Source organism: Chlorocebus sabaeus, chromosome 10 (assembly GCF_047675955.1).
Source record: "Chlorocebus sabaeus isolate Y175 chromosome 10, mChlSab1.0.hap1, whole genome shotgun sequence".
NCBI lineage: Eukaryota > Metazoa > Chordata > Mammalia > Primates > Cercopithecidae > Chlorocebus > Chlorocebus sabaeus.
In genome coordinates, this window is record NC_132913.1 from 125,219,452 (window position 1) to 125,232,974 (window position 13,523).

General features: G+C 46.0%; 1 protein-coding gene across 27 annotated transcripts in view; it reads left to right on the forward strand.

The window, feature by feature from the left end:
* Nucleotides 1-13,523, forward strand: part of LRRFIP1 (LRR binding FLII interacting protein 1) — a 167,689-nt gene that overhangs the window by 83,841 nt on the left and 70,325 nt on the right. For 14 of the 27 annotated variants that reach the window (XM_073020172.1, XM_073020178.1, XM_073020181.1 and 11 more), the window contains exon 2: nucleotides 3,321-3,407. In XM_073020172.1, coding sequence (XP_072876273.1) covers nucleotides 3,321-3,407 — 87 coding nt within the window. Of the gene's footprint in view, nucleotides 1-3,320; nucleotides 3,408-9,434; nucleotides 9,453-13,260; nucleotides 13,309-13,523 lie in introns of all 27 variants that reach the window. The other 13 variants (XM_073020188.1, XM_073020187.1, XM_073020167.1 and 10 more) reach the window with 2 other exon arrangements.

Here is a 13,523-nt window from a genome sequence, read left to right on the forward strand (position 1 = left end):
CCTGGGACCCCACTCAGCTCACAGAGATACTTTCCCTGTGAGAGCAGGAGTCACCTCAGGCCTCCTCTCCTTCTGTTATCTGCTAGTGTGTAATAAATATCCACAATTCAGCGGCTTAGGATAACACATAGTTATGATCTCACAGTTTCTGTGGTCAGGAGTCTGGGCACATTGGCCAAGCACAGTGGCTCATGCTGGTAATCCCAGCACTTTAGGAGGCTGAGGCAGGCGAATGGCATGAACCCAGGAGTTTGAGACCAGCCTGGGCAATGTGGCAAAACCCTGTCTCTATAAAAAATACAAAAATTAGCCAGGTGTGGTGGCACCTGCCCTGTAGTGCCAGCTACTCGGGTGGCTGAGACGGGAGAATCACTTTAACCTGGGAGGTGGAGGTTGCAGTGAGCTGTGATCACGCCACTCCAGCCTGGGTGACAGAGGGAGACCCTGTCTCAAAAACCAAAAAAAAAGAGCCTGGACTCAGCCCCACTGGGTCCTGTGTTCAGGTCTCACAAGGCTACAACCAAGTTGTTGGCCACTCTGGGGTCTTTCTGGAGTTCGGGCCCCTCTTCTGAGCCACATTTTTGTTGGAAGAGTTCAGTTCCTTGTGGTTGTAGGACTGAGGTCACTGTTCTGCTGGTGTCAGTCAGCCAGGGGCAGCTCTCAGCTCGTCGAGGTCCCTCCCACCGGGCAGCTTGCTTTCTCAAAGCCAGCAAGGACACTCTGACTTCTAGACCATCTTTTAAAGGGCTCTCCTGATTAGGGCAGACCCACAGGATAATCTCTCTTTTGAGCAAGGCAGTCAACTGATGAAGGATCTTAATTATTTTTTAATATTCTTTGCCACGTAATACAGCCTAATTACAGTGGTGTCATCCATTGTGTCCATGGTCCCACACACTCAGTGGGAGAGGGGTATGCAGGTACACTGGTGGTGGGAGTCTTGGGGACCAGCCCACAATTCCACGGTCCCACACAGTGGGAGAGGGCTATGCAGGGCGTGTACACCAGAGTCTTGGAGATCAACCCAGAATTCAGCCGACTGCCCTTGTCTCTCCCTCCGTTCCCTTCTGGTGCCCTTCTTTCCCCCAACCCTTTCCTCTTTCTTACATCTCACCCCTCTGCTCCCCTTCTTTCTGTATGGCCTCCCTTCTCTTTTCCTAGCCCCTCCTCTCTGTTCCTCCACCCCCCAACCCCCAAGCTGGTGGGCTATGGCTGCTTTGAAACCTCATACCTGCTCTGAACTGGCTTAGAAACTGAGCCAATGGCACAGAGCCACCTGCCTTACTAGGAAGGGCTGCCTTTGGCGTGGCCTTGGTCACTTTGCTGGCCCATTGGTAGGGCTGTAGGATGTCACTCTAATGCCTTTCCTTCTCTGTCTCCTTCCTCTTTGCTAGATCTTTGTATAGACCCAAGAGGCCTTTCTTTTGTTTGAGACAGGGTCTCACTCTGTCACCCAGGCTGGAGTGCAGTGGCACAATCACAGCTCACTACAACCTCAACTTCCCAGGCTCCAGTGATCCTCCCACCTCAGCCTCTCAAGTAGCTGGGACCACGGGTGTGTGCTACCACACCTGGCTAATTTTTGTATTGTTGGTAGAGACAGGGTTTTACCATGTTACCCAGGCTGGTCTCGAACTCTTGACCTCAAGAGATCCACCTGCCATGGCCTCCCAAAGTGCTAGGATTCCAGACCTGAGCCACCATGCCTAGCCTGGCCCCAATAGGCCCTTCACACCATGTATTGTGGTCTTGGAAATTGAAAATGGCAACAAGGTATCAAACTCTTGATGCAATTGTGATTTTTGACACCCCTTGATTTGAAAGACATGGGGTGGGTTGATAAAGGAGCCAAGCGAATAGAACAGATTCCTCATGAGGACACAAGCCAGGCAACCTCAAGACGACAGATCAAGTATGGCCAGTTTGCAACTTAGATTAAAATTGAGAAAGAAGATACATCTGTAATATAGTGTAAGTCTAGGATGGGAGAGATGGATGTCCCTGTCAGGACCACCCCCATGCCAGGAGCTTGCTAGCCACCTTGCAAGTCCCATTTTAATATTATCTAGGAGCCAGTTGTGGTGGTGCAAACCTGTAGTCCCAGCTACTCAGGAGGCTGAGGCAGGTTGCTAGAACCCAGGAGTTCCTGGCTGCAGTGAGCTGTGATCACACCTGTGAATACACACACACGGCACTTCAGCCTGGGCGACAGAACAAGACCCCATCCCCAAAGGTAAAAAACAAAAAAGGAAGAAAAAAAGGAAAACATTATGCAAGACGTCTGAAAACTGTGTTTATAGAACCATTGGTGGAAGGATTACAGACGTATTCTCAAAAAAACTTAAGTAGAAAGGGGGTGGGGTTTATTTGATACCAGAAAACCTACATTCAGTAACACTTATGCCATCGAGCTTACTGGGTTGTTGTATCACATGAAACGGTGAATACACATGCGGTTTGGAAAATGTTTTGTGAGTCGTTTGCAGAAACAGTTCAGATGCCAAGCTCGATAGCATCATGTCCGTTCCTGCTCAAGCATTTGAAACGTTCTCATGGAGCAGAATGTGGCAGAACAGCTACAAGTTGAAAAATACTTATATGGAGGCTAATTTGTTAGTGCAAGGAAGGACTACCAACAGCTAGAAGCATTCTGCTGTGATCTACATTGTGTCGGGAAAAGACGGACTCCTGGCACGGCTGTGTTGAAGGGGAAGCTGAGAGTGCGTGTGTGCTGAGAAGTGACTGGATGGGAGTTCGCTGGGATTACAGTCCCAGCTCCATGCCAGCCAGCCCTATGACCTCAGATGGGTCTGGCAGCTTCTCCAGGCCTCCACTTTCTGCTCTGTAAAGCGAGGGATTGAACTGGAAACCTGGAGTAGCATCCAGCTGTTTACACTCCGCTCCATGCGTCTGTCAGAGCTCCAGAGGGAGGCTGACTGCCCAGCCCTGCCACTTACAGGCCGTGTGACCTCAGGCAAGTTACTTACCCTCTCTGTGCCTTAGTTCCCTCATATTTAAACTGGGGATGGTAACAGTCTCTGCCTAATGAGGCTATTTCAGGGAGTACATGGCATCATATCCATAAAGCTCTTAGAATAGTTCCTGCCTAGCGTGTAGTAAGGGCTTGATAAATGGTAGCAGTTCTTATAAGGACTATTTCTGTTGCTCGTGACTAGCCTTTTACTCTATTAGTCTGGAACTTATTGCTGTATATCTGTTAAACTCTGAACAAGATTTTCTTTCTGCATCATCACTGCTGACCCTCCACTGGGAAGGTGCCTGCTGCTCTGTCCTCTAATAAGATATTCTGTCTGTTTCAGGCAGAGGCCCGGCTCGCTGCAAAACGGGCGGCCCGCGCGGAGGCTCGTGAGATCCGCATGAAGGAGCTGGAGCGGCAGCAGAAGGAGGTAACGTTTGGGACTCCTCGTTGGGTCTTTTCACAGTGATTTGCGTTCTGGGCCCCACGTGCAAAGGCAGGCACCTGTTGCTGCAGACGCACCTGGCTGGCTCACGTTGCTCACGGTCGGAGTGCGTTTGTGCCTGACTTCTGCCCAAGGTCAGGCCGGGAGTGCACATAGCACGGATATCAGGCATGCCTGCTCAGACCTGCTGGCTCCTGAGAGGGGCTTAGAAGCCTCTTGCCCGTGAAGATCGTCGTTTCCAGCTGCAGGGAGCCAAAATGTTCAGGGTCTGAGCTTTAGGTTCTAACTGTTGTACTAGAATCTAGATTCTCTGGATTAAAGTAGAAAAGAAGAATGGATTAATGAGTTTTTAAACTGGCCAAATTGTTTTGTTTAAAAATGTGTCCCCCGTGGTTTGTACAGTGTTGGTCACACACGGCCTTCAGGTTTCAGGATATCTGGAGCTCCTGTGTGATAGAGAGATGGGAATGAACACATGGATGAAGCAGGCAGGGAAGAAATTCCTCCCTGGGAAAATGGCTAGCAATGTGTTGACACACCTGCTCAAGCCATTTGCAAGTTATTTTCATCATCTGGAGCTGGAGCTGGGAGTCATTTCCGACAGCATGAGGGTTCTTTAACTCACAGTATGGTGTGACCTTTTCTCTGACCTCAGAGACATAGAAGCTGAGACCCCACTCAGTCCACGTTCTCCCATGGGCCATGCCCTGGGGCCAAGGGACCATCCACACCCGAACCCGCCCCCAAGGGCTCTTCTTCTTAAGAAGGTTTGAATTTATTTTGTTAGACAGGAGTAACCAGCTGTCTTCCCCAGGGTTGATTTTCTTGTTTGGCTTACATAGCCAAATGTAAAAAGGCGAGCCAGTGTTTAAAACCAGTAAGATTTCCAATAAAAACCTGAATTTCCAGATTCTCTTACGGTGGTTGTAGATTCCGCCACATTCCCAGCAAAGACCAAGCTGGCCACATTCCCTGCAGGGTTGGGGCCCTGCCACCGGTCTAACGTGCTCGTTGCCCTCTGCTGCTAGGAGTTTGCCGCTCCGTGTAGAAGCCTGCATGCAGAGGCTGGGCAGTGTCACCGAGCCCTGGGAACCGTCCTGCACACTCAAGCTCTGGTATCCATAGTGGTGCCGGAGGCCACTAGAAGGAATAGTGCTTTTATTCTGAACTGGTTTTTAAATATGTATATGTATAATTTTTTTTTTTTTTTTTGAGATCAAGTCTTGCTCTGTTGCCCAGGCTGGAGTATAGTGACATAAGTTCCGCTCACTGCAACCTCTGCCTCCAGATTCAAGCGATTGTCATGTCTTAGCCTCCCGAGTAGCTGGGATCATAGGTGCGCACCACCATGCCTAGCTAATTTTTGTATTTTTAATAGAGACGGCGTTTCGCCATGTTGGCCAGACTGGTCTCAAACTCCTGATCTCAGGTGATCCTCCTGCCTTGACCTCCTGGCCTCCCAAAGTGCTAGGATTACAGGCATGAGCTACCACACCTGGCTTACATATATATATTTTAAATGACAATTTCAAGTGTTTTTTCACACGGCCCAGTATCAGTGTCTCTGTAGAAATGTCTGTTCATACCTCAGTGGACACTCTCAAGCTCCTTGTGTGCAGGACACTGCTGGCCCCTTCCATCTGTTTTAGAAACCTAACGGCAGCAGGTGGGCAAGGTGGTTAATTTGGCGGGCAGTGGCCACTGTTTCTTAGGACACACCACTGTGTGAGCAGACGGCTGCCTCTTTCTCCAGAGCCAGAAGCCACCCCCTCAGGCTAACGCTGGCGTTCCGAGGCTCATCCGACTTTAATTCACTTCGCCTGGCTCCCCAATAGGACCTCAGTCTTTGTTTTTTATTAAGGTTGTAAAAGAGTTATAAAAAGAATTTCCCAAAATATTTTGTTGTTCTGGCAGGTTTTGCACGATTGATGGGATTTTAAGGCCCCCTGCCCTGTTCATAGTTCCCGTGTCTCAGCTCTGTTGTTATAGCAGAGCCAAGGGCCCAGAGGATGCAGATGGCCATGAAGCTGTGAGTGGGCCCTACTCGGCCTTCATGATAGCATCCGTCATCCTTTCTTCATCTTTCTCTTGTACAGTAGATGTAACGAAAGTTACTTTCATCGAGAATACAAACCTAGGATTTCTACAAAATCAAGGTGAAAAAAGAATTATATAGTGTATGTACGTACATCTTCCAAATTAAACATTTAGATAAAAATATATTGTATCTTTTTTTGAGACAGAATCTTGCTCTGTCGCCCAGGCTGGAGTATAGTGGCACGATCTTGGCTCACTGCAACCTCCCTCTCCTGGGTTCAAGCGATTCTCCTGCCTCAGCATCCTGAGTAGCTGGGACTACAGGTGCCGGCCACCACGCCCGGCTAATTTTTTGTATTTTTAGTAGAGATGAGGTTTCACCATGTTAGCCAGGATAGTCTCTTAACTCCTGACCTCTTGATCTGCCTGTTTCAGCCTCCCAAAGTGTTGGGACTACAGGCGTTAACCATCACACCTGCCCCATATTATATCCTTAATTATGGATAGAATTGATTTAAATATATACATATTGATATAAGCAGCTTGTTACAAAGTTGTTGGGCAAAAGTTCTTGATTTGAAAAATAACTAAGATGAATTAAGGCAAGCAATCATCTATGTGAATGGCCTCCTTTAAAAGCAAAGCATCCCTTTATTCCTTTGATTCAAAGGAAGCCCTTTTCTGTTGCATTTTAATTGTACAACGTAAGGACAATCTGTTGCTGGACTCCCGCATCTCTGTTGTAATATTCCAAGCCACACGAGAAGAAAAATAAAAAATAAGCTGGGCGTGGTGGCATGCACCTGTAGTCCCAGCTACTCAGGACACTGAGGCAGGAGCATTGCTTGAGCCCAGGAGCCTGAAGCAGTGATCGAGCCATGATTGTCCCTGTGCATAGCTGCTGCACTCCCGCTGGGGCAACATAATGAGACCCCTATCTCTTTCAAAAAGTCAAAATATAAAAAGTAGTTGCTACTCCAGGTGGGAAACCAAGTCTTGGGCATTTAATTTTAGTATCGTAAAAAGGGGGTGCAGAGCAGCCTTCGCTGATGCCTCTGATGAGCACAGGCCTTGCAGAGAACATCTGATGAAATCTGGGAAGTCTGATGTAAAACTCCATGGTTTGTCCTCTTCAGCACGTGTACAGATGTCATTTGCTTAGTAGATTGCATTCAGATTTTGAAATTCTTCTCCCTACAGCATGGTTTTATCATAAAGATATTTCAGGGGGCCACAGGGTCAAAATATCTCGTCCTGTTGCAAATTTGGTGGAATGTCCTCCACCAAGAGTGGTGGTTTTGGTCTGTGCTGTCAGACAGCAGGGACCAGAGGAGGGGATGGTGTCCCTTGCAGGCAGCACCTTTGGCCAGCATTACCTTTTGCACGGTCCTCTGTGGATCTGCAGTCTCAGCTTCCTCATCACTGATGCCTGCACTTCTGCCCTCACGACTGTGGCTTGCGGCTATGACACAGGGTGGGCGTCATGGGCGTGGCTGCAGACTCCTGCCTGGGGTTGGTCACGGACCAGGACCCAGAGCCACCCAAATTTACCAGGTTGTGGAACGAGAGCCTGGGAAGGTGGGAGACGTGTCAGGAGGGGCAGAGAAATGAACGTGGCCAAGATGGTGAGTGAGGACACGGAGTGAAGCAGCTCTGCGGAGGGAAAGCCACTCTTCATGGTAGCAGAGGATGGATGTGACAGACAGGAAGCTGCCCTGGGAGACGAGAGCCAGAGGAGGAAGGGCCGGTCCAGTCAGCCCAGAGCAGCACGCATTCCTAACGACAGCAACAGTGCCTTCATGAATTTAGGGCCTTTGCCAGGTGATGACGTTCTTGTTTAAAGTTTATGTCTGCTTCTTCAAAAGAAGGATTGAAAGATCTTAAATAAGATAGATGAGTATTTTGTTACTAGTCAGAGAAGCCTGGGGTTGGGGTCATCTCAGGGCCCCTGCCGTGCAGCAGAGGTGGGCTTGGGGCTGTCACCTACTCTCGGTGGCGGGCATCTTCCCGAACTTTACAGGTGAGGAAAACAGGCCTTAGGGGGAGACACAGTTTTCCCTGAATCCAAGAAAATGGCCAAGCCAAGGTTCAAACCGGGTTTGACAAGATGCAAAGCCTGTGGTCTTCCTAGCACACCCCTCTGTCTCGAAATCAGTTCTGCAGCCAGCAATAAAAGCAAGTAAGAGTGGAGGACGGAGTGAGTCCGTGGACCAGGGGGTTGAAGTTCACGTTGAGGATGCTGGCACCCACAGCAGAGGGGGAAATAGAATGATCCACATAATCCTAGCCACTTTCCAAGTGGAAGCATGCCTTGAAAAATAAAGTTCTTGGTGCGGAATTTGAGGCACAGGAATATGAAACATAAAATAGACAATTTTGTTAGAATTTTCTATGAATACAGAATCAGTAGCCGTTCACCTAGCTGTGTTTTTATGTGATCCGAAGGGTGGGGCAGAGGCCGGGAGGAGTTACCCATGTGTGCGCGCACGCATTCGTGTGTGCATGTGTGTGTATGTGCACTCACACACATGAGCATCTGTGTGTGCATCCAGAGGGAAGAGTGAGTCGAGCTAGTGGGGTCTGAGCTTGCACGTCTTCGGGCCATCTTTGGCGGTGCCTGGAGGATTTAGGAAGGTGCCTCACACTCTTCTTTGCATATCAAGTCTCTGGGCCTGGCTATTATTAGAACCAGTTAACACAATTGGAGGTTATACAATCTGGTAGCTTGGGGCACTGGCATTTTAAGTTGTTGATTAAGGGGAAATGAATACGTTTTGGAAGACCAGTGTTTAAAGGGTAGGGTTGATACTTTGGTGTAAAAATTGAGAAACCTGATCCCTGTTTTCATCTGGGTCAAAAGCCATCTCACCTAGATGCAGGCGTTTCTGAGCAGGCTCAGGGTTTTCTTGAGGGGGCCGCTCTGAGAACACTGAGAAGGGCAGGAAGCTGACCGGGGTTGGTGTCCCCCAAGGGAAGCGTGGAGGTGGTTCTTTTCAGCACACAGACGGCGAGAACCCACCACAGCTTACTCTAGCTGCATTCCAGGGTCTGTTTAAAAGGATATGAGCTCTTTTTTAACGGATTTGTTAGGGGAGAATAATGTACATATTTTTGGGAAATTCAAGGGAACCTTGAACTTCTTAGGGAGAACCTACACTGATAGAAAAAAATGGTGATCGGGGTATCTCTTTTCTTGCTACTGACTTGATACACATTTTGGTTAGAGATGCTTTGTTTCTTACAGTCATATTGTTGGATATGGTCACATGTATTCCCCCATATAAGACTAGAAATGCCATCTTCTTGGTCTTGCAGTTTTGGCAGTGCCTTCAATAGTGCCTGATATGATAAATGTCTTAATGGAGAATGAATGAAAATGAGTAGCTATCTCAGTTTTATCTAGTGATTACTACAAAATTAAGAGAAACCTCTGAAGCAAATGAATGTGTCAATGTATGATAATAACCTCTTTTAGGAAGATTTCTGTTACATTCTAATGATCACTCCATTTAGCTGGAATTTTCCTGTTAATCTGTATGTGTCTGTGTGAATCAGAACATCAAAGCCTCTTTGTTCATTATTTGTGAATTTGACCAGTTAACTTTCCAATTAAGTTTCTGCACTTTTTGGTTAAACTTTTATTACTGCAAAAGGAAATTTTGAATTAAAGATGAAGGAAGAACTTTTTCTTATTGATGGCAATAGGTTATACAGACTTCTGTATTAGAATAATAGCAGTATTTTTGGTAGAGATTCGTGTGGCTATGCCCCTATTTCCCCGATGTATCTAAAATGGAATGTAAAGTAAGTGATAAAATTACAAACTCTTGTCAGTGGGACCTCACGTGTTTTCTTATTCACATTTTACTGTTATTCATTGTGGCTTTGATTCATATGGGGAGAACCTTTCATTCTGATGTTACAGCTTCTTTAATTGGATTTTACATTTCTTTTTTCTTTTGTCCTTCTCTATAGATCTATCAGGTCCAAAAGGTAGGCTCTTCTTTATTTTCTAACTTGCATGTACTGTTTTTTCCTTGCCAAGGGCCTGGTCACCTTTCAGAAATAACACCTTGCACTGAAGATACATAGACGTTCTTACTGTTTATTTTACTACTTTGCGTATGAATTTGTTTGAACATTCTGCCTAGATCCTCATCCTGCCCCACTCAAAGCCACAGTCAGACACATTTCTGTGTGCTGAATGCTTTTCTCATCTGCATTCTCCTCAAGAAATTTAAAAATTGTTTCTTTAAGAAGAAAAGTAATTGTAAGGCAAAATAAAATTATATTTCAGAATTTGGATAGCCTTCTGAAATTATGTATTGAAAGAAAAAGATGGTTTTATTGGAAAACTTAAAAAAATCCATGCAGATTACCACATATTGAGAGAGTATTAGATATTGACTTAAAAATCTGAGTAAAAAGACAATGATGATATAAAATAAACCTGCCATTCATCCCTAATGTTCAGAGATAATAAAATAACGCACCTCTCTGTTTCCTAATATTTTGTAGAAGCAGCTGAGGTTCAGAAGTAAATACACTGGGCAGGCCGGACACAGAAAATAAAGACAACCAAGTCAGTGATTCAAGATCTAGCAAAAGTCAGTGATTCAAGATCTAGCAAAAATGAAGTCAGAAGTGAGCGAGTTCCATGAGAATTTATAGAATTTGTGTACAAGGGAATCTTTCCCATAAATGAATTTAGTTTGATACTTACAACATCTGTGATAGTTCCCTTTTATAAATTTATTTAGTTTCTAGATGAACAACAACTGTATTTTTCTCTTAGAGCGGATGAGAAAATCAGAATAAGATCACTTAATTTCCGAGGTTAGAGCACACAGGCCCTAGGAATGCACGGGCGGGAAATTGAAGACCTGTTGTGTTGGATTCCTGTGCTGGCCATCAGAACGAATCGCCTTCCCCGCGGGCGCCCTGCACTCTGCATAGCTGCTGTCCCGAAGAGTGCAAAGAAATTTGTTAAGTAGATGCCAGAATCTCTTGTGCTTGGCTAGTGTTTCCAGGGCCCAAGTGTAGAAGTGAATATTGCAGCTGGCGTTCCTCGTCGTCCTCAGAGAGCCTCGGGAAGAACTGGACAGGTGCAAGGCCGGGCGGGGAGCCCTGCCAGTGACTGACAGCAGGACGCTCTCATCCAGAACCTGGAAGAGGGGCTCTGTCTGGTCGTTTCCACTCACATTCATGCCTTTCTTTTGCTAGGTCACGTTATTTTCTTTTCACTAACGTGCCAGGGACACATTATGAAAACTTTTGTCAGAATGTGAATTTGTGTAGAATGTGAAGCTAGAAGGAGCCCCGGAAATCGCAGTGGAGGAGCAGAGGCACAGTTTTGCGGTAAAGGTGTGCCCAGGAAAGGGAAGGCTTTCCTCATCGCTGAGATGTCTGGGGAGGAGAGGAGGCGGCGATTGCGCCTCCGGCCCAGCCAACTGCTTTGCGGAACAGTTTCTCTGGGATCAAAGCTATTTCTGAAAGTAGTGCGGCTCCTGCTTCCCTCCGCATGGCTTCCGGCTCATGGTAGTGATTGACATTTGAAATGTTTGCCCTTCCTGGACTTTGCTGTGCTAGTGCTGCTGGCTAACCCAGGAACTACTAGTTAATTGCACTTGCTGTTACTAGGGGCGTTCTCTCCCCAGGAATGACATGAAATGCAGTTACAGTAGCCACTTACAAGACCACCCTGGCCAGGCGCGGTGGCTCACGCCTGTAATCCCAGCACTTTGGAAGGCCGAGGCGGGCGGATCACGAGGTCAGGAGATCGAGACCATCCTGGCTAATACGGTGAAACCCCGTCTCTACTAAAAATACAAAAAAAAAAAAAAAAAAAAATTAGCCCGGCGTGGTAGCGGGCGCCTGTAGTCCCAGCTACTCAGAAGGCTGAGGCAGGAGAATGGCGTGAACCCGGGAGGCGGAGCTTGCAGTGAGCTGAGATTGCGCCAGTGCACTCCAGCCTGGGCGACAGAGCGAGACTCCGTCTCAATTAAAAAAAAAAAAAAAGACCACCCATGAACGAGGTGAATGATTTTCAATACTGGTTCTTCATCATGAAAAGAGCAAGATAGAGTGTGCAGATATAATGGGCAAAAAGAAATCTATGAAAACAGAAAAACTGACAATACAGATTTCTTTTGGAATTTAAATAATTTTATTGTGAATTTATATAGCCCTCATCCTTCTAAAAACATATTTTGCTTCCCTCTTTCTAGTTGAGCCAAGATAGGGAGGAGCGATGGCATCATATTTTACTTGTGAAAAATCTGGAACTTGACAGGTGCTAACATTAATTGAATGCAAAATAGCTTTAAGCTGATGCATTTCCCTGACACTGAAGACAAGACATGACTTTGGGATATGTTTGCTTTTATTTCCTTTCTGAATTTATATTCCAAGGGAATAACTTACAGAAAAAGATAGGGCTCATGTCCTTTTTATAGTACAGTTCAGTATTATTGAATTTTTGAAAGCATTTTAAATTCTCCCTCCTAATTTTTGCTCTTCCAATTTTCTACTTACCATCATCTCTAAGAGAAAGAGGTAAGACCATCTGAGAACTGTATATTTTTAAATCTGACCGCACTTCGAAATGAAACTAAACCAAACATAGCAACAGCATGTTTTGGTTATTGTAAAATAATTTCAAAAATGGTCTTGTATGTCTAGCGTCTGATTTTTTCTCGATTATCAGATTTTAATGTATAAAGAGAAAATTCACATCTGTGTTATAATATAGAAGTTTGGTTAGTTGTTTCTTGATTTTCTTACTGGAAATTAAATAAAAAGCAGAAAAGCAAAACCCCATTATTTGGGCCCATGACCTGGGTTCCCACCTACCTTTAGAATTCCCCAATTCAGTGACAGCAGTAGCTGTTCTGAGTCTGCTTTTCTCATTTTAACTTGGACCACTGAACAGGATAAAAACATGGGAGTATAAACTAAAGCAAACTTGTCCAACCCGCGGGCCACATGCAGCCCAAGATGGCTGTGAGTGCAGCTGAATACAAATTTGTAAACTTTTAAAAAATATTATGAAATTTTTTTTGCAAATTTTTTTTTTTTTGCTCATCAGCTATCGTTAGTGTATTTTATGTGTGGCCCAAGACTCTTCTTTCAGTGTGGTCCAGGGAAGCCAAAAGATTGGACCCCCCTGAGCTAACGTCATCTCCAGACATATGTAACTTGTGGGTCTGCATATTTTTCTTCTGTACAAAGACCTCTGCTGTGGGTAGCAGTCATCTCTCCGTCTATGCTACAAAGACATCAAAGTCTGAATTCTCTAGACTCAGCATAGACATCAGGCAGCTAGAACAAGTGTCAGCACACAGTTTCTCCCCTTCTTCTCTCAGTTTCCCTGAGGTCCCAGCACAGGAATGGCTCTGAGCTTCTGCTTCTCTTAGATGGTGTTTTATTCCTTCATCGTGTTTGCTTTGAAGGCATGAGCAGCCTGTCCGAGGGGGCGTGAAGGCTGCTGGGCCGGCTTTACTGTCTTGCTCTCCACCGAGGCCCTTCGTCCGGGGGAAGCTTCGTCCTGGGCTCTCTTGCTTTTGCCGGGATGGAGTGGGCGGGGAGGGTCTCTCTTCACAGCTCACAGCCTGCATGACTGCACGGGTGGCGGCTCCCTGCGTAGAAGCCAAGTGTGTTGCTGACTGCTTTGCCTTGGCGTGTTACCTTCACCACACGGCTGGACGGCGGTTTGGAAATGCATGTCGGAACAATGCCTTAGACAACTGCCTTTTTAAGAAATTTCACTTCTTGCCTAATTTTTTTCCCCTTCTGTCTATAGAAATATTATGGGCTGGATACAAAATGGGGTGACATCGAGCAATGGATGGTAGGCCTTGAATATAATTTTGTTTTTACTCTTCCCTCCCCACTTGAATACAGTGTTGAGACTTAAATGGTTTATAATGTAATTCTTATGTGGTTTAACTATGTAGATAGATTCCTATTGCACCATAATTTAATACTGAGAGATTTTCTTCCGGGGATTTCTGCATCTGGTCTCTGTTTACATCCCCAAATACAGCCTGCTTAGAAACAGTCCTG